This window comes from Aquarana catesbeiana, linkage group LG10, assembly GCF_042186555.1.
Source record: "Aquarana catesbeiana isolate 2022-GZ linkage group LG10, ASM4218655v1, whole genome shotgun sequence".
NCBI classification, from domain to species: Eukaryota; Metazoa; Chordata; class Amphibia; order Anura; family Ranidae; genus Aquarana; species Aquarana catesbeiana.
Window position 1 is genome coordinate 52,563,812 of NC_133333.1, and position 23,433 is coordinate 52,587,244.

Genomic DNA, 23,433 nt, shown 5'->3' on the forward strand with positions numbered 1-23,433 from the left:
AGGACAACGAGTCAGTTTTTTCCAGGGGGGGCCGGTGGCTCATCCAACCCCAGACAATCGGCTACAAGAAGAAAGGGGGTGTGCTGGCAATAAAACGGGGGCTCCTGCAAGTTTGGGGGGGTCCTGCAAGTACAAACAAGAATGCTCAGGATGCGGAGGTGGGCACCCATTGTCCCGCTGATTTAAGGAAGGAAAGGGCCGTGCCGGGGAGTCTGTTAGTAAGAGGGACGACACCGGTGAAAGTGGAAAAGATGCAGCCATTTCTCGATAGGTACCCAAATAGGGTAGTGGCCAGATTGTTGAGCATGGGGTTTTTAGAGGGGTTTAGGATTCCGTTGACCCTGGTCGATGCAGCTACGGTGGCTTGCAATCTGCGCTCAGCTTTACAGCATGCGGACGTAGTTTCGGAGATACTAAGGAAGGAAGTGGCTTTGGGCCGCATGGGTGGCCCATTCCCTAGTTTGCCATTACCGGATTTGGTGTTTTCACCTTTGGGGGTAGTGCCAAAGAAGGAGCCGAATTTAGGCTTATCCATCATCTTTCCAAAGGGGGGATCGGTCAATGACCCGATTAACCCGGAAATATGTGCAGTATCATACACGTCTTTTGATGCGGCTGTATTTTGGGTTCGCAAGTACGGGCAGTGCGCCCATATGGCAAAAGCTGGCAAATAATCGTAAGACTTCTTCCGGTACACCCGGATAGTTTTAGGTTTCTAGGTTATCATTGGCAGGAGGAGTTTTATGTAGACCGCTGCCTGCCTATGGGTTGCTCTATTTCTTGTGCGTTGTTTGAGCAGCTTAGTTCATTCGTGGAGTGGGTGGTTCGAGACATCACGGTAGTGAATTAGATCATACACTACCTGGATGATTTTCTGTGTATGGGCCCGGCCTCATCGGGCATTTGTGCAGTCCTGTTGACTACGCTGGAACACGTTGCCGCTCGTTTCAGCATCCCGTTGGACCCAGAGAAGAAGGAAGGGCCAACTACGGTGCATTGTCCTGGATTCGGACGCCATTGCAGACTATCAGAGGATAAGCTGTTGGCGCTACAGGCTGAGATTCGGGGGATAATGGGACTACGCAAGGTGCAACTTCGGACATTGCAGTCACTATTGGGTAAGTTGAATTTTGTGTGTCGCATCCTTCCGATGGGGAGAGTGTTCTGCAGACGGCTGTCAGCAAGCACGGCAGGCATTACGGCCCCCACTCATTATGTGCGACTGAGATGGGAACATAGGGATGATTTAAGGATTTGGCACGCGTTTTTGGACGATTTCAATGGAAGGGCATTATAGTTGTCAGGGCCAGTTAGCAATTTTGATCTGGAATTGTACACAGATGCAGCTGGATTGGCGGGTTTTGGTGCCTTCTTTCAAGGTTAGTGGTGTGCGGGGCCCTGGCCGGATTCGTGGAAAGAGGCAGGTTTGTTGAAGAACATGTTGTTGCTGGAGCTGTTTCCAGTAGTATTAGCAGTGGAGTTATGGGGGGAGTCATTCAGAAACTTGAAGGTGCGTTTTCACGGGGATAATCTGGGGGTGGTGCAGGTCATCAACAAAGTGTCGGCAGCATCCTCACCGGTTGTACGGCTACTCAGACACCTAGTTTAGCGTTGTCTACAGCTGAATGTTGTTATTTATGCGGTGCACCTCCTGGGAGTAAAAAACGTCATTGCTGACGCTTTGTCTCGCTTTCAGTGGGACAAGTTCTGGGAGTTGGCACCAGAGGCGGAGCAACGAGGGGTTGCTTGTCCCGAAGGGCTGTGGAGAGTTGCCTTGGAAGAGTAAGATAAGGCAGTCGGTGAGCTCGGCGACATGGGTGGTGTATATTAGGGTATGGCGAGAATGGTTGTCCCTGTTGCAAGAGGTCACGAGTGACCGGGAGGAGTTAGACTTGAGATTGATGGTACTGTACTTTGTTTTGCGTAATTTGGAAGAGGGGGTGTCGGTATCAGGGTTGGAAAAGAAGTTGGTGGGGCTGGCCTTTTGGTTTAAATTCCAGGGTTCCCCAGACTTTACTAAAGATTTTTGGGTAAGGCAGGCAATGAAGGGATACAGGCGATCCATGCCAAGATGCCAAGGTCATCTGTGGTGATTATCGATGATTGTCCATATGGGTGAGCAGATCGAAAACGGATCAACGGGGCAAGGGGAAAAATGTGCAGGTATTTGCAATACCGGATTCGCCTTGTGCTCAGTGGGGTTGGTGAAGGGATTCCCTGCAGTACGTCCAGACGTGATGGGGTCATTCTTGGTACATAGGGACGGCAGTTCGTTATCAAGATTTCAGTTTATTGCAGTCTTTAAGAAATGTTTGGCGGCCCTGGGGTTGGGTGATCAAAAATTTTCATCTCATTCGTTTCGTATTGGAGCTGCTATGAAGTCAGATGGGGGTTGGACGAGGGAGCGGTAAAATGCATTGGGAGATGGGAGTCTAGGCGGTTTAAGTTATATGTTAGACCCCACCTGTTGACAGTTTAGCTGGGTAGTGGGGGTGCATGGGGTGTGTGTGGTTTTTTATATATACCTTCTCAGGTGAACAATTATTATTATATGGGTTGTTGTTTCTTCTCTTTAAGGAGGAACCCAAGGATTGGTCTGGATATTGGGACATTCATATGTCTTTTGGGGAGCAAGGAGGGCAGATGTACGGCCAGAGGGTAGACAATTAGGCATTCCAAGAAGTGAGGCATGTATTAGGTGGCTGGGGGTTCCTGGGATGCTATGGCATAGGACCATTCCAGAAGTGCACAGATTTGCACGTTTGGACAGGCCTCCTGACATTCTTGTTTTGCATGTGGGGGGAAATGACTTGGGGCTAAGGTCCATGTTGGATATTGTGTGAGATTTTAAATTTGATTTTTTTTTTGCGGCTCCGCATGGCCTTTCCAGAGATGATAATAGTGTGGTCCGACATTGTGGCACGGACGACTTGGAGATTAGCGAGGCCAATAGAGTGGATTAATAAGGCCAGGAAGAAAGTAAACAGGAAAGTCAGCAGATTTGTGGTTCGGAATGGGTTGGGACACTTGGATCAGACACTTGGAGCTGGAAGTCGATACATGTCGTTACCTTCGTGGAGACGGGGTGCACCTCAATGCTGTGGGAATTGATATGTGGGCTCTAGGTTTGCAAGATGGCATACAGAGAGTGTTGAGGGTGTGGTGGCGCACATAAGTGTAAGGTTTTCCCCTTTTGTGCTGTGGCGGGTTGTTGGTCTTTGCGGGTGAAGGAAGTAACCTCAGATACAGAAGAGTTTGGGACCCATCGGTGGTATAGGTCCCCTTGGTGGTATTCCAGCTAACGGTGGTTTAGCTGGAATTTGGTTAATGGATGCACTGTGGTCAGTGTTTGGTTGTATTGATCTGGCAGAGTTAGTTTATTATGTAGCATCTGTTATACAATGTCAACAGAAGCCCGGAGCAAAAGGAAATGAAATTACATAAGTGAAGGGCGGGTATGATAGGGTTAAGCAGGGCACAGGGAGAATAGAGTTTATGTAAAAGATTAGAAGATTGGTAGGTTAGGCAGGAGGAGCTACCTGCATGAAGCAGCACGTGTGTTCCTCCCCAGCTCAGTGGTAGCATTGAGAGCGAGCTTGCCACCCTCCCTCCCTTGAAGTAGGTTTGCATATGCATTGTTTGCTTGCTAACACACGATAAGTCTTTTTTCCCACAGTACAGTTGACGCAGGATGTCGTGGCAGTGGCGGGTTGTTGGTCTTTGTGGGTGAAGGAAGTAACCTCGGATACGGAAGAGTTCGGGACCCATCGGTGGTATGGGTCCCGTTGGTGGTATTTCAGCTAACGGTGGTTCAGCTGGAATTTGGTTAATGGGTGCACTGCGGTCAGTGTTTGGTTGTCTCCGAGCTAGCATGTCAGTTGGAGGCCTATTTAAGTTTAAGGTACTGCAGTGCCGGATTGGATCATGTGACAAGCTTGAGGTTTTCCTGCAAAAGACCAACGCAAGTATGGAACTGATGGATGGTGGTTTAACGGTTGTTTTTATAAAGTCATGTAAATTTACTTGAGTGTTAATAAAAAATGGCTGCTACAGCCAATATTTACTCCAGCTTGGTGTGGGTAAGGGCAAGGTAAAGCAGAGCTGGCTATTGGTCTGGCAGAGTTAGTTTATTATGTAGCATCTGTTATACAATGTCATGCATGTTGTCTTTCTTGAGGGGTGGCTTTTTCTTGCAACCCTCCCATACATGCCATATTTTAAATATTGTTGTCACATGAACACAATGACCACTCTTCATAAATTCCTGCAACTGCTTCAGAGTTGCTGTAGGCCTCTTGGTAGCCTCTCTGACCAGTTTCCTCCTGGCTCTGTTATCCAGAGCTTTGTTTATAGAACATATCATAAGATCCATGATGTGTCCTTACACTCTGTGTCTCTTCTTATGATCTCAAACACTTTGTGAGAATCAGCGGAGTTCGAGTGGTTGTGGGTAACCATACGGATGCTGTCTTTCTGATTCAATGCTGAACGAAAATTCCTCTTCCATCTTTTTTGGTCTGGTGGATCATAACAGCCACTGACAATAGCCCAGTTCTAGAAATGACATTAGATATAGGAATATTAAGGTAATAAAAGATAGAGTTGTTTTACAGTAAAAAATATCTGAATTAACTACTTGTCCTCATCTTGCTATGTGCTTGCATGTTTGGGTCGGACAAAAATATAATCGATATAATGTACCATATTTCAGTTCTTAACCCCTGCTATAAAAGGTAAAATAGGAGAATACCTTAAGGGCTCATTTACACTTGCTTTGACCTACACACACACATTAGGGTCTACTGCTTGAACATGCTTTTTTGGTGTTTCGGTGATGCTTCTGGGATGCTTTTTGAAGCCCGGCAAATGTCCTGTGTGTGTTGATTTTCCATTTGTTTTAAAGGGGCCCAGTAGAACCCCAGCTCAGTAGTACCCCCACACAGCAGATCCCCAGCTCATTAGTACCCATGTTCAGAAGATCCTCAGCTCATTAGTACCCCTCTTCAGAAGATCCTCAGCTCATTAGTACCCCTCTTCAGAAGATCCTCAGCTCATTAGTATCCCTGTATGGCAGATCCCCAGCTTATTAGTATCCTCGTTCAGCAGATCCCCCGCTTAGTAGTACCACCAAGCTCTACTGATGACCCACTCAGTAGTACCCCCAGCTTTGCTGATAAAAGTGTGTATAAGGGCGCTCTGAATAACAGACCAAGCAGATATCAGTCTATGTAGAAATAGGGTCTTCATGCACTTCCGGCAGCACTTGAAGAGAGAAGCAAACTCTGGAAGTAAAATGAAAAGAAAAAAAGGCGCCTCCAAGTGCAGAAGTAAAACTTTATATTCCCAAAAGGGTTAAAAACACTTACAAAAGGGTGGATGAGTAGGAGCACATCATATTAGTAATATGACAAGTGGTCCAGGGTTCTGGTAGTCCCAAGGAGTCTCAGGGATATCCGGAGGTGTAATTCTATGGTAGCATATTCTGAAGTGGCCAGCAGATGGAAGCCACAACTCTCCTGGATACTGGGAAGACAGCTAGGCTGTCTGAGACAGCATGGAAGTCGAATCCAGGAAGTGACGTCAACGGGAAGGGACCAACAACCAGCATGGACAGCAAACCGGAAGTGATGTCATCAACATGTGACATGTTTCAGAACAGCTAATTGGTTCTTTCAAGCAATAACTCCCTTCCCGTTTACGTCACTTCCTGGATTCGGCTTCCATGCTTACTCAGACAGCCTAGCTGTCCTCCCAGTATCCAGGAGAGTTGTGGCTTCCATCTGCCGGCCACTTCAGAATATGCTACCATAGAATTACATCTCCGGATATCCTTGGGACTACCAGAGCGCCGGACCACCTGATATATTACTAATACGATGTGCTCCTACCCATCCACCCTTTTGTAAGTGTTTTTAACCCTTCTGGGAATATAATTTTTTTACTTCTGCACTTAGGAGGCGCCTTTTTTCCTTTTCATCCCCCAGCTTTGCTCATCAACCGCTTAGTACTAATCCCCAGCTGTGCTGATTCCCCACTCAGTAGTAACTCCCTGCTCTGCTGATCCTCTGGTTTGCTGATCCTCCTCTCTGATCCCTGCTCACTTCCCGCTATAATGCTCCCATGCTGTGCACCATGTGTGACATTTATTTTTCCTGCTCCGGTCCCCTAGCTCTGCTGAGCCTCTGCTGCTCAGTGCTCTCTCCAGTCCCCACTCACCTTCAGCTATAGAGTTCCCATGTTGCACACCATGTGTGCCATCTGCTAGTTGGTCAGCTCTAGTCCGAACCCCTCTCACCTTCCTGCTGCACACCAGATGTGACATCTGCACCAGACACTTCAAGAATATATACACATGAACCAGAAGTGGCTGCTGGTGATGTCTTTCTGGTTTGCTTGTTGGTTTCCCAGTGCATCCTGGGATCTCTCATACCTGCAATATCTCCAAAACAAAGAGAAGCCAACTCTGAATAAAAGCCCCTCAAAAGCTGCAGGTGCTATTAGCGAGCATTGTCGTAGACTTCCATGGAGGCTTTGGAGATGCTTTGAAGCACCAAGAAAGCAACATGGGGTATATTTTTTTAAACAAAGCAAAGCAAGCACAACAGTGTGAACAGGACTGTAAGCTAACCATTTTATTTAGTGAAGGGTGCTTTGATTGGCATTCAGAGTGCATTTAAAAAAGTGTGTTCAATGCTACATTTTGAAGCAAGTGTAAATGAGCCCGAAGGCTTCTTAAAAGGAAGCTTAATTGGAGACCCCAAACAAACAGGTAAATACACATTTGAAATACATAGAAGTACCCTCCTACAAAATACACAGAAATGCCATATTTTGTCTTTCATAGTACTATGACAGGCATGGTAAACCATATAAAATAAACGGAATCTTCAATAACATACAGAGCAGTAGTGATAGTACAGTCCCCCAGCCTACTGACTATCAAAACCAAAACTGTAAGAGGTGAGGTAAACTACGGGGCCAAAAATCTTACTGAACTTCTGCGAGGAGCCTACTTGAGTTGGTACAAGCGAAGGGCCAAGTCAGTCTTCCATTCTATAAGCAAGGGAGGAGAGGAACAAAACAACCTCGATAGAGGAATCTCCCCTGCTAGCTATTGTTTTAAGACAGCCAACACACAATGTCTGAATACCGGAACAGTGACTGCATCTGCTGACAACGTAATTGTGATTTTTCAGTCAAAGTTTGTCAAGCTAAGTGGTGCCAAGAGGATCACCCACAGCTGGAATGTTGGTGGACTCAGCAGCAAATGATAAAATTTAAGCCGGGTATGGCAGGCTTAAGAGTTTTAGGCATTCTACACTTCTAGGAGGGTCAGGTGACTGTGTCTCCTGCTAGGTGTCATGGTCCCATCTATTGACCTCTATGTCAACACTAAGACCTGGAGCAACAGAAGGGGTCATTATAACTTACTGGACATCACAGAAAATTTCTAACAGCCTCAACAACACACTAAGTACACATTAAAGTGATACTAAAGGCAAAACTTTTTTTTGCTCTAAGGGTGTGCAAGGGTATTGTCCCTTATGTGCAAGGGTATTGTCCCTTACCTCCTCTTTGGTGTTCCCCTATGCTGTCTGCTCCTTCTTCCTGTGGGTGCTCCCATAGAAAGCCACTTGCTATAGGGGCACCCGTGCATGCATGCTCCCTGATCCGGGCTGTTTACATCCATACACACACACGCATACACACACCACCAGTAAGCCCTGCCCCCCCTCCCTGCTCACAGGATTTTGACTGACAGCAAAAGGAGCCTATGGCTCCCGCTGCTGCCTGTGTCTCCTGCGAGACCAGGAAGTTACATAGTTGGTAAGCTTGAATAAATGAATATATGTTTTAAGGGCCTGAGTTCTGCCCCTGTCTCAAGTACTTGTGGGCTCCTTTTTCTTGGATATTGATATATGGCTGACTGGCCTGTAATTTTTTGGTATGTATGTTGTCCGTTTTTAGAATATTGGCACCAAGTTAGCTCTCTGCCAATCTGCTGATACCATACTGGTCAGTAAGCTGTCCTGGAAGTGAAGTGCTGCAGGCAGGACAGCGCTGGAGCGATAAGACAGGTGAGGTAATTGTTTAGGGACAGAGTGGGGGAGAAAATGTAGAGAAGCATTTTTTACTTTAGTGAGTACAATGCATTAAGGTAAAAAAAACGGTTTGACTTTAGAACCACTTTAAGTTATTGGCACCATACCAATGCCATAAACAGCATCTCAGAACCATCCAATCCCATGGAGTATTGGGTACACAAACACAATCAATGCCCTTGGCCGGTACACTTTGCCATCCAGATGCTGACTGTCTAAAATCAGAACTGTGCTAAAAGTAGCTTACCCTAAAACACCCCTTTGACATTTGATCTAACTGTACCAGTATGCGTAAAGTTGATTTTTTCACAGAGTTTCATAACTTTTATCTAAGGATTGCTAGACAGCTAAAATAGAGCATACAACAACCACAATGCGTAGGTAAAACTAGACAGGATAGCTTGGGTCACTTTGGCTACATTGAGGCTCCGTTTTCACCCATACTACTTCCCCTTCCCATTTCCCAAACCCTGACCTGGGTGCCATCTTTAGTTCCTAGATTGATTCTAACTAAGCCCAATTAAAGAGGATCTTTACCTCAGAAAGAAAAAAGAAATGTCAGCAGCTACAAATGCTGTAGCTGCTGACTTATTAAAAGGACACCTACCTGTCCAGGGATCCAGTGGTGTCCTCACCTGGGCTGGTCTTTGCCCATCTTTGGGTCCCTGATGAATTATGTTTAATGTGGGATTCAGGCTGTGACTCCTTGTGGCTTTATGGCGAGCTTCCCACTGCGCATGTGGGAGCTGTGCTGTGCTTTGTAAATGGTCCGGCAACCCCCTGAGACCTGTGATGCGTCCCAGAAGGCTGCTGGCAAAAGGGGGGGGGGTTAAAACTAGGTACTTGCTCTCCCCCCAAAATATATAGTGTACCAAATGTGGTAGAGGAGGAGGACATAAAGCGGAACATCCCCTTTTTGGTGCAGTTCCGCTTTAAGCCCAAGGATGATGCTATCCAGCAATTTCTGTACATATACATATTGGGTCCCTGAATGAACAGTAAGAGAGGATAGCTAAGTTATTTCTGCTACCCCACCTGAAAGCATGCACCCCTTAAAACACCCTGTCACAAAACAAATAAATTTAAAAAGGGAAGGAAAAGCTAAAACAGCTATGATGGTAGTAAATGACAGTAAAAACTTACTTTTCCTGGTGCATGTGTGGCTGAGCATGCCTCTGATCACTAGAACCAGTGTTCATGTCCTATATCTGTCAGCAGTGCTCTCCTAAGCTCATTGGTGGCAGGGCAAATGAATAAAGACAGATATTTTAACCTGTCCTACTGATTGTCCTCAGAGAGTGGTTGACCAGCAGTTACTACCCACAGACAGGGCTGAAACTGGGGGGGGGGCAGAGGGAGCACACGCCCCGGCTGACGCATCTAGGGGGGCGCTGCCAAGGGTTCTGTCACCACCACCTGCACTGGGAAGTGCTGCCCTAAAAGGTGTCACTCCGCCCGCTGCATAGTTTGCCAAACACTGGAGAACCAAAAGGGAGGGAGACTGCAACGTGCTCACTAGCGTTGAATCACTCTGCTCCTCTCGCTCACCAGCGATGTAGAAAGGCATTCCAGAGTGATGCCTCCAAATGGAAGAACCTTCACAGAACTGGAAGGCATTTATTAGGACAAAGAGAGGGGTTTGTGTGCAGAAGGCCCTGGACTAGGAAGTTGGGGTTGGTATGGAAAGGATTGGGGGGCCTGGGGAGGTGCAGAGAAGGCCCCAAACTGGGTGGGGCAGAGGAGGCCCTGGACTGGGGGGGTGCAGTGAAGGCCCTGGGCTGAGGGGGGGGTGTGGAGGAGGCCCTGGACTGGGGGGTGCAGTGGAGGCCTTGGGCTGATGGAGACCCTGGACTTCGGGGGGTGCAGAGGAGACCCTGAACTTAGGGGGGGGTGCAGAGGAGACCCTGGACTTGGGGGGGGGTGCAGAGGAGACCCTGGACTTGGGGGGGGGGGGTGCAGAGGAGACCCTGGACTTGGGGGGGGGTGCAGAGGAGACCCTGGACTTGGGGGGGGGGTGCAGAGGAGACCCTGGATTTGGGGGGGTGCAGAGGAGACAAAAGGATTGGTGTGGTAAAGACCCTAGATTAGGAAAAGAGGCCCTGGACTAGGAGGTAAGTACACAGGAGGCCCTGGACTGGGTGGTGCAGAGGAGGCCCTGGAGTTGGGGGGGGGGGGGAGTACACCGGAGGCCTTAGACTAGGGGGTATAGAGGAGGCCCTGGACTTGAAAAGTGGGGCTGGTGTGGCAAAGAACCTGGATTCGGAAGGGCAGGGTGCAGAGGAGGCTCTGAACTTGGGAGGGGGGGGCATAGAGGAGGCCTTGGCCTAGGAGGGGAGTGCAGAGGAAGCCCTGGACTGGGGTGGGGGTTTGGTGTAGCAAAGGCCCTTGAATGGGGGGGTACAAGATAGATACTGAACTATGTGAAGGGGGTGCCTGGACATCCCAGATTAGGAGAGGGGGTGTCTGGAGGCCCAGGACTAACACAGCTGGTGTCTGTAGGCCCTGGACTATGAGAGTGGGATAGCGGAAGCCCTCTGGACTAGGGAAGAGGGTGCCTGAACGAACTGCCAGCTTCAGGGAGAAAGAGCCTGGATCTAAAGCCTGGGCTGAGAAAGAGCCTGCCTGGGCCCTGGAGGATGAGTTGACAACATAAATAGGGACATTTGTCAATTGTTGCAAGTAATGCCAAAACAGGAGTAGAGAGACAGGTCATGCGATAGCTGTATTGCTTGTTTGGCTGTACTTCTGAGTATCACAGCAGTGCAGATTGTTTTCCACTCCTGTGACCCGTTTTCATCTGACAGCGGGCTGTCGGCTGACGTCATGGAGGCGGTCCAGGCTGGGGAAAGATCGCAACCTGAGCTGGCTGCTTCTGCCCCCTCCACAGCCCAATGTTTTAGTGAGTGCGGGGGCGGGGGCAGAGCAGAGAGCCAGAGACTGACAGTCACTAGCTCTCTGCTGGCAGGGGGACAGATGCAGCATCCACCTACGTAAATATGATTTAAAAAAAAAAAATTCCCATACCTGACATCCCCTCTTTCCTGCTGACCCACATGACAATTAGTCCTCATTCACATGGAGCATATGAGTTCATGCCCAGTGTGATGGCTGTGTACCGCATGCAGATACTTGGTGTTCTGTGCATCCCTGTGCAAGGCAGTCCAGTCAAAAGTCAATTGGGATGCAGCAGCTGCATGGACTTAGTCTATGTCAAAATTTGACATGCAGACAGGAACGGATGCATGTATCCGAATGCGCAGTGTCTGCATTCAGATCTGTGCACCCTCTTCTTTAGGTGAAGCTTTCTGGTGGATGCAGATGCAACAAAAACTGTCTCAGCATAGAGGACCTGTCTGAATGAGCCCTTATGCCGCGTACACACGATCGGACTTTACGGCATACTTGGTCCGGCGTACCGGATTTCGTCGGACAATTCGATCGTGTGTGGGCTCCAGCGGACTTTGTTTTCTCAAAAGTTTGACGGACTTAGATTTGAAACATGTTTCAAATCTATCCGACGGACTCGAGTCCGGTCGAAAAGTCCGCTCGTCTGTATGCTAATCCGACAGACAAAAACCGACGCTAGGGTAGCAATTGGCTACTGGCTATGAACTTCCTCATTTTAGTCCGGTCATACGTCATCACGTACGAATCCGTCGGACTTTGGTTGATCGTGTGTAGCCAAGTATATTCATTCGGAAATGATATTAACAAGCCTTGTGAGCCACCGAAGGGTTAATGCCTTAAAACCAATCCTAAGTGCAGATCAGCTGCAAACACTAATCACGTTTCATAGTCGTGCAGTAGTTGAAAAAATATATATAAGTGTGTCTGCGCTGAAAAATCCAGAAAGTGCTCTGTGCAAAAATAAATAAATCAAATAAATATATACTGAAGACCAAATAATCAAGGCTAATTGATTCTTAGTGCTAAACACACATGACCCCCAAAAGTGCAATGTGCAAAAAATATGCCCAAAATCTGAGTGTCAAGATAAAAATGAAAAAATACAAAATATAAAAAATATATATATAACCATTTATAAAAAGTGACTTTTTATAAATGGTTATATATATATTTTTTATATTTTGTATTTTTTCATTTTTATCTTGACACTCAGATTTTGGGCATATTTTTTGCACATTGCACTTTTGGGGGTCATGTGTGTTTAGCACTAAGAATCAATTAGCCTTGATTATTTGGTATTCAGTATATATTTATTTGATTTATTTATTTTTGCACGGAGCACTTTCTGGATTTTTCAGCGCAGACACACTTATATATATATATTCATTCGGAAAGTCCATCGAAAAGTCCACCGGGCAAAGTATGCCGTAAAGTCCGGTCGTGTGTACGCAGCATTAGGGGAATTTATCAAAACTAGAGCAGACAGAATCTGGAGCAGCTGTGCATGGCAACCAATCAGCTCATAGCTTTCATTTTCAAAGCTGAACAAGCTGAAGATAGAAGCTGATTGGTTGCCATACGCAGCTGTTCCAAATTGTAACTGCACCAGTTTTGATAAATACCCCTCACCGTGTTTTACATTTCTTACTCCTGACTACTGCATTCTAAGTACAGTACATGCTTTGTTAAAGTGGTTGTAAAGGCACAAGGTTTTTTACCTTTATGCATTCTATGCATGAAGGTAAAAACCTTCTGTGTGCAGCAGTGCCCCCCAGCCCCAACTAATACTTACCTGAGCCCCCTCTCGATCCAGTGATGTCAATTAAAGCCTTGGCTCTCCGGGGACTCGCACTCCTGATTGGCTTTTGACAGCAGCGGGAGCCAAAAGTCAATCACTGTTGATGAAATCTGACCAGACCCACAGTTTTGGCACAGTGCCGCCAAATTGCCACATACCATTTTTCTTGGGGGGGGGGGGGGTGCCAGATGTGCTAGCTACGCCACTGCCCGCAGATATGAGATTCCTGCTCAATTTTCTGCTTTCCCACATCTGTGTGGACCTTAGGGCTTATTCTTATCAGATGCTATTGAAAATGCATGCATTAGTGTGAGTTGTGTTATTGAAGATTGCCAATCAATTGCCAATGGTTTACCTTGTGCGGAGTTAATGAAACCATTAAATGCTGGGCTTTTTACCAATGCACTGTACAGGTAAAACCAGCTACAGTAGAAAACAATGTAATTTGTTGTGTATATACTTGTTGTCTGCCTTGGAAAAGGGTAAATCTCAGGACAATGTATTCATGAGCAACCTGCTTGGTTGTATCAAGACTGGACAGCAGCCACGTGGCCAGTGCTCATTAAAAATTACTGCTGGCACCAAACTTTTTGGTTTCTCTAGTTATCAATCGAGCTGGCCCCTAAAAAGTCCTGCTGGCCCCTGAATTCCATATTGATTTGTCCACCCCTGGGTTGTGAAGAGAATTGCCAGGAAACAGAAGGCCCTTATGATAACAAAGCCCTCAGTATTTGTCCAAAATCCAACTGGTACTATAAAACAAAATGTAATATCACACAATAGAAATTATACAAAACGCAAATGTATACCTTGAAAATTTTGATGTCATCCTCAGACTGTTTCTTGCCATGCTTCCATGGAATCTTGAATTGAGTCTTTTCATTGTTGACCCATTCCACTCCGGGATACATCTGACTATTAATCTTACCAATCAGCCAGGGGATGATGAGGGGCTTGTTGGATGCCATTCTGTAGAATGCAAATGGCTGAAATGACAAGGGCATGATATCAGGGGATGTACAATAGTTTTATCTGTAAAATGTAATTTGAATAATGGGTAGTCCCAAGATATTAGTGCTTAGCTACAGGGGGTGCAGAGGTCTATGGACCAGACCATTGATATTAGGGCTACAGAGGGTGCAGATGTCTATGGACCAGACCATTGATATCAGGGCTACAGGGGATGCAGATGTCTATGGACCAGACCATTGTTATCAGGAAACTCGGCGTAACTGCTTTTTTCTGTTTATTAGCAGAAGTCCGTGCTCATGTTTCATTGTGCTGATAGAAAAAAATTAGCAATGAATTAAAAAGTATTTCTCTCCATTTAACGGACGAGAGATAAAAGTGCAAAGTTTATGTGAACCATACAATATATTCTTTAAAACACAATTACAGGTAACAAAGAATCAGTGACTTAGTAACTTTATCCATTAAAACAGAACTTAACTACCATGTGCCTTCCCTCCTTTTCATCTCCGCTTTCCTGTAATGCTGGGTTCTCTTAAGAAAACATACTCACCTGCCCAGTCAAACAAGCTTTGTCCTGCAGAAATCCACTGTTTGAGTGTCAGAACCTCTGTCCCTAACCACCATCTTGGTCCTTTTCAGCAATATGACGCTGGAATCAGGCAGCCCTGTCCCTGGAGACGTGCAACTCCACTTTGGGAATGGGTTCCTGTAGCCTCCTGGGATATGTGATGAGGTTATCTCAGGTATGTTGGAGCATGACAAGTCATTTTGGCCTAGGCCAGAATGGCGGCGTGGGCGAGGCTACTGTAAAAAATTAAAACCGCAAGAAATAGCCACCCCTACCCAAAAAAAAAACAGAGGTGGTGGCACCTCAAGTCATTTTAAATGTAAAAATTCACTTTAAAGCCCAAACGAGGAAAGTGAAAATCCTCCCTTGCAGCACTTAGGTCCAGGGGACCAGGGACAGAAGTTTTACTTAATAATTTGCTTTCCCAGCAACCAGGGCTCTCCTACCCTACACTCTGACTGTTAAATGTCCTTCAATATCCTCTCATCCAGAACGTAGATAGGATGAGGCTGTGGGAGCGGTCTTACACCCTGGAGTGGAAGATCGTGTAAGTAAAACTGTTTTTTGTTGCCCCTAGACTTAAAACAAGCATTGAACCCTTGCAGTGAGGAGTTCTGTGTAATCCAGCACACACAGCTATATACAGCAACAGTGGGAGTGTACTTCCTGAAGCCCTAAACTGTGTAACATTCCCTCTCTGCCTTTTGTTTCACAGTCAAACATCCAAGGCAGGTTTAAATATGATGGGTGGCTGTTGAAAACATCTTAGTACTGTATTTTTTAATATAAGGTTTTATAACTGGGGCAGCAAGGTGCCTGTGGTTGATGTTTCAGCATCACAAGCAGGTACATTCCAGGATCACCAAATTATCAAGCACTGGGACCAGAGTGGCTTGGTCCATTGTATCCATGTTTGGATGATAAAATAGTGTCTAAAAGAGACACTGCTGTCTTAAAACAATAAAAAAAAAACTCTGCTATATAAAATACATGTATAATTCTTACATTTCCCAACTATGTTACAGTATTTTGCAAAGCAGAATTTTTTTATTGCAATAGTCTCTCTTTAAATAATATGTAAACCCAACATTTCATATTCATGATTAGTGCCTGCTGTACCATGTATGAAAAAGTATCTGTCTCTCTTTGTATTGCTTCCTTTGTGTGAAATCCCTGGTGTTCCCATAGCTCCCAACTGTCTCTGATTCGGAACAAAGTCCCTCTGTTCCTTTTACCTCCTCACTTGTCCCTCATTTTGGTCTGATCTATATAATATGTACTTTTTTTCTTCACAGTGCTAAATCTTTCTTGTAAATTCTAAGTTGCTGCATCTGTTACTTTCAAAAGCTAATATAAAGGAATAGTAGGGGTAAAGAGAAAGCACTTATGGGTTTAACTAATCTTTTATTTTGTATAATCCTCCTTTAAAAATGGGAGTGGCGGGGGTGCGTCCTATGCCTTCATCATTTTGCTTATAGGTGTCCCTCTTTCCCATCTCAAAAATTTGGGAGGTATGGTGTTCCTGCCAGTCCCTCTGCTTTCCTATAAAAAAAACTGACCACACTAGGCAGGAAAGAACAGCGTGATCAGTTCTCTAGCTGGGTTAAGAACTCAGCCTGCCTGTCCTCCAAGACAGACTGACAGCCCTCCGTGTGTCCAATCACAGCCGGTCATATGTAAATGCAGAGTTGCCGGTAATCGGTGACACCAATCAGTGCCCATTAGTAATGCCAGTCACTGCTGCCTTTCAGTGCCTATCAGTGCCTGCTTATCAGTGCTGCCCATCAATGCCCATCAGTGCCACCCAGCAGTGTCCATCAGCGCCGCCCATCAGTGCTGCCCAGCAGTGCCCACCAGTGCCCTGAAACCAGTTTTTCAACTTTAGAATGTGTTAGTACAACTGTACCTTGTTTTTTTCAGGACAAATTGGACTTTCATTTGGTAGTAAATGGTAATGAATATCTCCTAGTTTTTTTTTTTTTTATTATTATCAAAAGGAAAATCTGCCCCCAATAGTAATATAAATATATTTATGGACGAATCCCTTTGACTGAGACAAATATGGATCACAAAAACACGTGACAAGACTTACACTTGGTTGGCTGGTCGGTATGCCAAGAAAAGGGGGCAAAAATACTTGGATAGGGAAGTAATTCTTTAATGATTTGTTTTATCATTGAGCAAGCTTGGTAAAGGCTTGTGCAATTAATACTTGAGGGTTTGGAATGTATCGAGCGAAGCAGGCGGATTTTCATCTGCCTAATTACCTGATCACATCGTCTGGTACTCGATGCAGGGTTGCAGCTGAGGCTGCTACGATCCGGAAGGAATATTTGGAAAATCTGACCAGGTCAAGGCCTAGGTTAACCAGTAGGATTCTAATGTGCCTGATGAATTGGCTGCCACTCAAGGGGGCTGGAGGGATAGGGCAGCAAGGAGCTAGAGTCTGATTGGCTGGGTAAGGGAGTCAGTAACCGGTCGAGAACCGTTACTGGGCACCAGGCGTTATTATCCTGAAAGAGGTTGATATTGACCCTGGGTCCAGATTGTTGAGTTTTGGAGACTACGAGGTGAAGAACATAGTGGTTTGGACAGTGAGTCAGGTGGCGTCTGTATAGTCTCTGCCTGGCAGTGCCACTAGAGGTAAACTCACTAGGTCGTAGGAAGCCGTAGAACGCCAGGTAGATGGCGGCTTGGAGGACCACGTTGGGCAGAGCCCCGAGCGGGGAACACGCAAGGATTTTAGACATGTCCCTAAAGATGGCACTTGTGATGGGCAAATGTTTGCCGTTGGCTATGGGCTGATGCTGTCATTGCTCCAGGACATGAGGCTAGAAACCTGCGGTAGGCGTTCCAAGCCATGTGTTAGGCCTTCAGTGTGTTGCGGGACAACGAGTTGTTAATGAGCTGGGTCACGTTGAACAGGTGTGGCTTTAATCCATCATTATATGTGACCAAGGTGGGATAGGAGTAGTTGTTGGGTCAGCTTCGGGTTCCTTCTGGAAGAATGACTGAGTGAAACCGAGGATTAGAGCTCTGATCTTCTGGCCATATCGGGTAGGGAATACCCTTGCGCCTCAGCTCTGCTATGAGTTTGGGGATGGTCCATCCCCTAAGGGACTGCATGCTGACGCTCTCTGAGCCCGGGGAGGAAGACAGAGGGGCAGGTGTGAAGTCTTCACTACCGGCCTGCGAGCGACATGGCTCCCCTTCACACTCCTCACTTCCCTCCCCTCTACAAGTCCTCTGGTTAAAGTCAAAATTAAAGCAGGAGCTCAAATCCCACGCATACCACAGTATTCACTGTCACCAGATCTCGCTGGTGTATGAGTACAAATAAAAGAATTACTTGAAGCAGGTGTCATAAAGAAAACAGAAAGTAGAGCACAGACGCCATTGTTTCCTGTAAAGAAAAAAGGTCAAAAAGGGAGAAAAGCCAGTATATCGAATGGTCATCGATCAAATCATTGAGGAAGGCACTCCTGCTGTCCCAAATTCCAGTACTTTGCGCAATGACATACCTACAGGAACATGGGTATACACCGTAATAGAACTGGCAAATGTTTTCTTCAGTGTTGCCTTGGATGAAGAGAGCCAAGAACTCTTTACTTTCTGGTTTGAAGGAGCAAATGTTTATGCTCATCTGATGCTAGAGACCAGCAACATGAAGAAAAAGATGGTGACAAAGGCAAAGATGGGACTGGTGCCAGTACTTTAGCATTAAGTTTAACAGAGAGGTGTCCAATTTGTCTGAACAGTTTTTCCCTGGAGGCTGGCTTTCCAGAAGTATGTTGTCACGTTTGCTGTATATCCTGCATTTTTAAATGTGAAACCTCCTCATCCTGCTCTGTTGACCGCAAACCCTTCCAAACCGTGTATGAAATAGATCCGGTTGGTGGATGCCCCAAGATCCATGTTGTGGCAAGAACACAAAAAGAAAACTGCAGCTGCAACCTGTGCCAGTGGTGCTGTACAAAAGGGAAGATATGTTTTAGAACGGATGTTATGAAGAAATATGCAAATGAAATCTTGAAAGAACAAGGACAAAACATTTGTCATCAGCAAGGCTGAACGAGTATGAAGCAATCCTGCTTGAATTAGGAGAAATAGAAGTGAAAAGATGTACTACAATCAATCCTGCCAGTTTTTTTTACATAGAGAGAGAAGAAGACCTCGAAGAAGAGGGTGACCACATCTGCTTAAAACTTATGAAAGAAGAAATGCAGCAAATCTCCACAGTAAAGGACACTCCTCTTGAAAGTTCTGATCTGATCATGTTTGCAGAAGGTTCACGCCTGTACAAAGATGGAGTACCCAAGAATGGCATATGCAGTGACAACATTGGAGGAACTGATTGAAACCCAACTACTCCCTTCATCACTTTCAGCGCAGGTTGCCAAAGTGGTAGCACTTACAAGAGCCTGTGAGGCCACAAAGGATCAAACAGTCAACATCTACACTGATAGCAAGTATGCTCTCAAAGTAGTCCATGATTATGGACCCATAAGGAAGAATAGAAGATTCACAACTGCTGCAAGAGAACCAATTCAAAACTGGAACTATGTTCAAGAACTTTTTGAAGCAGTCACCCTCCCAAAGGAAGTAGCCATCCTGACGGTCAAGGCATATACTGCCAGGAAGACTGCTGAAAGACCAATGGAAGCAATGATGACCCTAATCACTGATTTTGCAAAGGAATAAGAAGCCCGTAACTGATTGAAGAAAAAGAAGAGAACAAATACTCAAAGTAAAAGAACTGATTAAGAAATTGCAAGAATCTGCACCTGATGATTGGAATGAAATCATGGAAAGGGACAGAGCAAAGAAGAACCAAGAAGGACTTTTGTGCAAGGAAAATGGAATATGTGTCCCACCTCAAACGGAAAAGATGGTCATGTAACTAGCCCATGGCCTGAGTCATGTAGGCCCTAAGGCAATGGAGAGAAACATAAGCAAGGCTGGATGGTTTATTCGATACTCTAGAAATGCATGTCAAGACTTTGTTGAGGGATGCATAATCTGTGCTAAAAACAACCCAGGAAAAACCGAACAGAGTAACACAAAGACATTTGGCCAAGTCACTTTTCCTTTTCCAAAGACTTAAAAATGATTACATCCAATTGCCCATCTCAGGCCAATATCAATATGTTTTGTTGTGCATAGACATGTTTTCAAGCTGAATGGAAGCCTTCCTGGTGGCTAATGCAGATGCCAAGACAACAGCAAAGAAGCTCCTTTCCGAAGTAATATGCTGCTTTGGAGTCCCTGAAACCATAGAGAGTGACAGAGGAACACATTTCACTGGACAGATCATACAAATTATATGCAAGGACTTGGCAATTGAGCAGGCCTTCCATGCCCCTATCATCCTCAGAGTTCAGTGAAGGTAGAAAAATATAGTAGAATCATTAAAGGCTAGCTAAATTAATGCAGGAACGGGAGGAAGGGTCAGTAAAGAAACAGTGGCCAGGACTGTTGCCTCTGGTTCTTTACAACATCAGGATTACACCCACTTATAGGTCAGAGAACTCAAGCCCTTATTAGATTTTGTTTGGGGGGCCATCTAAGACAGGGTTGTATTTTCCACATCAGACTGCTGTAATGTATAATGATTATGTTTTGTTATGTAATCATCTAATACAAGCAACTAACTGAGATGCACAAGTTTGTTTTTGATTCAATTCCAAATCCAGATCAAGCAACTGGAACACATGATTTACAGCCAGGGGATTGGGTCCTAGTAAAAGAACATGTGAAAGTATCTTTGGGATCAAAGTTTGAAGGACCCTACCAAGTGTTCCTGACATCTGCTACAGCTGTAAAGTGATGTGATACATGCCAGCCATTGCAAGAAAGTACAGCTAATTTCAAAAAATTAGTAAACTACTGTTATGCCTTTGCTTGATCTTAGCAGTCAAGGCTATAGAGGAAAATCACCTATACAAATTACACATGCTAACAGGCATAAGGAGCAATTTGAGTAATTGCTAGATATGTTCACATAGGCCAGACAGTTAAAAAAAAAAAAGAAAAAAAGCACACACCTGGTACTCATTTACTTTCATTTTGAGTTTAAGCCATACAAAGCTGGCCAAAAATACCAGTAGAAATACCACAAATGTTCTATTATTGTGAAAATACATGTTATGCTAAATATAATTTAAGGACTTTGGGAATATTACCTTGTTTAGTAAGGGAAAGAGGTATACAATGTGACATTATGATAGGAAATATGACAAACCCAGATTACACTTTGTTTAGAAATGGTAAATTTTCATGGATTGAATTTTATTTTTTTATTTTTTTGGCCTCATAGGAATCATCGTTATAGGATTGCTTGTTTTTTTTTCCAGGTGTGCTAAATGTGAAATACAAGGATTACTACAATGGCAGTTAGAACTGAGGAAGATGACCCCTAGGAAGAGATAGAGTGTTATAAGATAGTCAGATTAGCAGATTCGTATGATGCCGAGATGGGTGATGCGAATGAGTAAAGATATGTATCCACATACACCCTAAGAAGAACTATATCCACTTAGATGTGAAGTAGTACTGTGGACCCTCTGATGTCATACTAGGTAGGGAAGATATGGTAGTGACCCCACCGTAGGGGTCAAGAGGAGGGAAATGAGTAGAATTATAGGGGTCTGATAATGTTGAGTTATATATGCTACATAGAATATCAATTTAAGAATTGGTAATTCACTTGTTTTATATTTTCTCTTCTAGATGTTCTCCTCTTTTTTACTCCTTCTCCACTTGTGTTTCAATTCCTTGGAAAATGAAACTACAGGATATGTGATGACACAAACACTGATAAGAAACCCAGAAAAGCTGCTCAAAATAGGCCTTCATACCAAAACCAGTCTGAACTGACCAGATACTGCTGAATCTATTTTTTTGGTAGTCACATGATGTAACCACCCATTTAACTGTTCCCTTGCTATTAAGAAGATATGAATGCTGATTGGACTAAACTATACGATCACACCTATAACACGCCTAGTGCTTATGCATATTCATAAAGTATATATTGTTAAACTTGATGTTTTTATGTCAGAGACACTTTCTTCTATGTTCGGCCTGGTAGTGCTGAATATCAATGTGTGTTGTGTCTCTCCACTGCAGTGTCTATAATAATAAAAAAGCACCTACTTATCTTATCTTAAGATCTGGACTCACTATCTCATCATCTGACTTGTTTTGAGACCCCTAAATTGGATTTAACAAAGCTGAAGTCTGGTACGGCCTACGTAGGAATGTTGCGGTCTGTAGTTGGTGATGCATGCTCAGTCTGCTAACGCTTGCACTGTCAGCAAGCTCAATGTTTAGCGACCTTGTCTGCGTAGGTGAAGAGTCACCCTTCGAAAACAGAGTGTAATGCAGAGACACATGTGACAATAACTAATGCCCGATGAGCATCCCAAATCGTGTATGTGAAGTGAACGTTAGTGAAAGGGTGCTACAGGATAATTTGATAGAAGAACCCGTGTACTAAACCTGACTGGTTCCCTAGTAGCAAAGTCCTAGTTGAGATTGAGAACTCTGTCAACCGGAAACCTGTAGTAAGGGTGAAATAAGTCCAGTGTATATACATATTTTTTTTTTTTTTTAACAAACCAGCCCACCCCTGTTATGCTACTGGCCCTGGTGAAGATGCAAATCCTTTGTTTTTGTTTTTCTTTGTTTAAAAAAAAGAAAAAAAAAAAAAAATCGAACCTGGTGCAGGATGGAACCTGAACTCGACTGGCCTAAAGGAGAAATGACAGACAGAAACAGCGAGTGGCTCGATTGTATGCCACTGGAGATGATGTGTGGCCAATTATGTGCCACTAAAAATTATGTGTGGCCCTTTATGTGCCACTAAAAATGATGTGTGGCGGATTATGTGCCACTAAAAATGATGTGTGGCGGATTATGTGCCACTAAAAATGATGTGTAGCTGGATTGTGTGCCACTAGAAATGTGCTTGCAACAATTGCCAGAAGTTGTGTCTGGCTGCGTGCTTGCGGCGAGTGCAAGAAGTTTGTGTCACTGGAAATGTACTTGCAGTGGTTGCAAGAAGTCTGTGCCTCTGGATAAGTGCTTGCCACGATTGCAAGAAAGGTGGCCTTGTTGAGAGGCGAAAAAAGAAAAGGATAGCAGATAAATGAATATGTAGGAATGAACTATTACCATGAACGATAGTGACCGTGGCTGAAAGTGTAAGAAATTAGTCCAATACGAATCGGTTGTAAATAAAAAGAATCCGATACAAAATCGGTTGTAAGTGAAATTAAATACATCCGACACGACTTGGTTGTAGCTGAAATGACTCCGATACGAACATGTATTGAATGAATCCGATACGAATCGGTAGTAAGGTGAAATGATGCCCATACGAACCGGTTGTGAAATGCATGAAATGATGCCGATTCTAAACGGTTGTAAGGGAAATTACATGAATTTGATACGAATTGCTTGTAAATGAAATGACACCGATAGGAATCGTTTGTAACTGTATGAAATGAATCTGATACGAAACGGTTATAAGGCGAATGAAATAAATCTGATGCGAATCGGTTGTAAAATGCATGAAATGAATCCTACACGAATTGGTTGTAAAGTGAAATGTATCCGGTACGAATCGGTTGCAAGTGAAATAAAATATATCTGATATGAATCGGTTGTAGAGTGTATGAAATGAATCTGATATAATTCGGTTGTAAAGTGTATGAACTGAATCCAATATAAATCGGACTGTGGAGAGTATCGGTTGTAAAGTGTATGCAACGAATCCGATACGCAACGGTTGTAGAGTGTATGACATTAGTCCAACATGAATCAGACTGTGGAGAGAGTGTTAGGGTGCTGCCCCTACTCTAAAACCAAACACATACCAACCACCCAGCCCCCAAGGCTAAGCAAAGTGCAGACAAGGCACCAGGTGGGTCTAATTACCACCTTAATTAGCCACAGAACCTGTGCAGCCAAACATGCTAATCTCCAAATGGATGAGGCTGCGACCCCATAGACAGTGAATCCTATAACCAGTGCAGCCTGTGTCAAGTGATGTCGGACAACGACTTGGAGGCTTGGATCTACGA

The 23,433-nt window shown here is 44.7% G+C and overlaps 1 protein-coding gene across 5 annotated transcripts in view; it reads right to left on the bottom strand.

The window, feature by feature from the left end:
* Positions 1–23,433, bottom strand: part of LOC141110684 (interferon regulatory factor 3-like) — a 77,031-nt gene that overhangs the window by 43,461 nt on the left and 10,137 nt on the right. For 3 of the 5 annotated variants that reach the window (XM_073602176.1, XM_073602177.1, XM_073602181.1), the window contains exons 2-3: positions 13,617–13,793; positions 4,386–4,554 (exon numbers count right to left, since the gene is read on the bottom strand). In XM_073602176.1, the coding sequence (XP_073458277.1) occupies positions 4,386–4,554; positions 13,617–13,775 (328 nt within the window). In that variant the 5' untranslated portion in view covers positions 13,776–13,793. Of the gene's footprint in view, positions 1–4,385; positions 4,555–13,616; positions 13,794–16,614; positions 17,835–17,868; positions 18,477–23,433 lie in introns of those variants that run through there. The other 2 variants (XM_073602180.1, XM_073602179.1) reach the window with 2 other exon arrangements.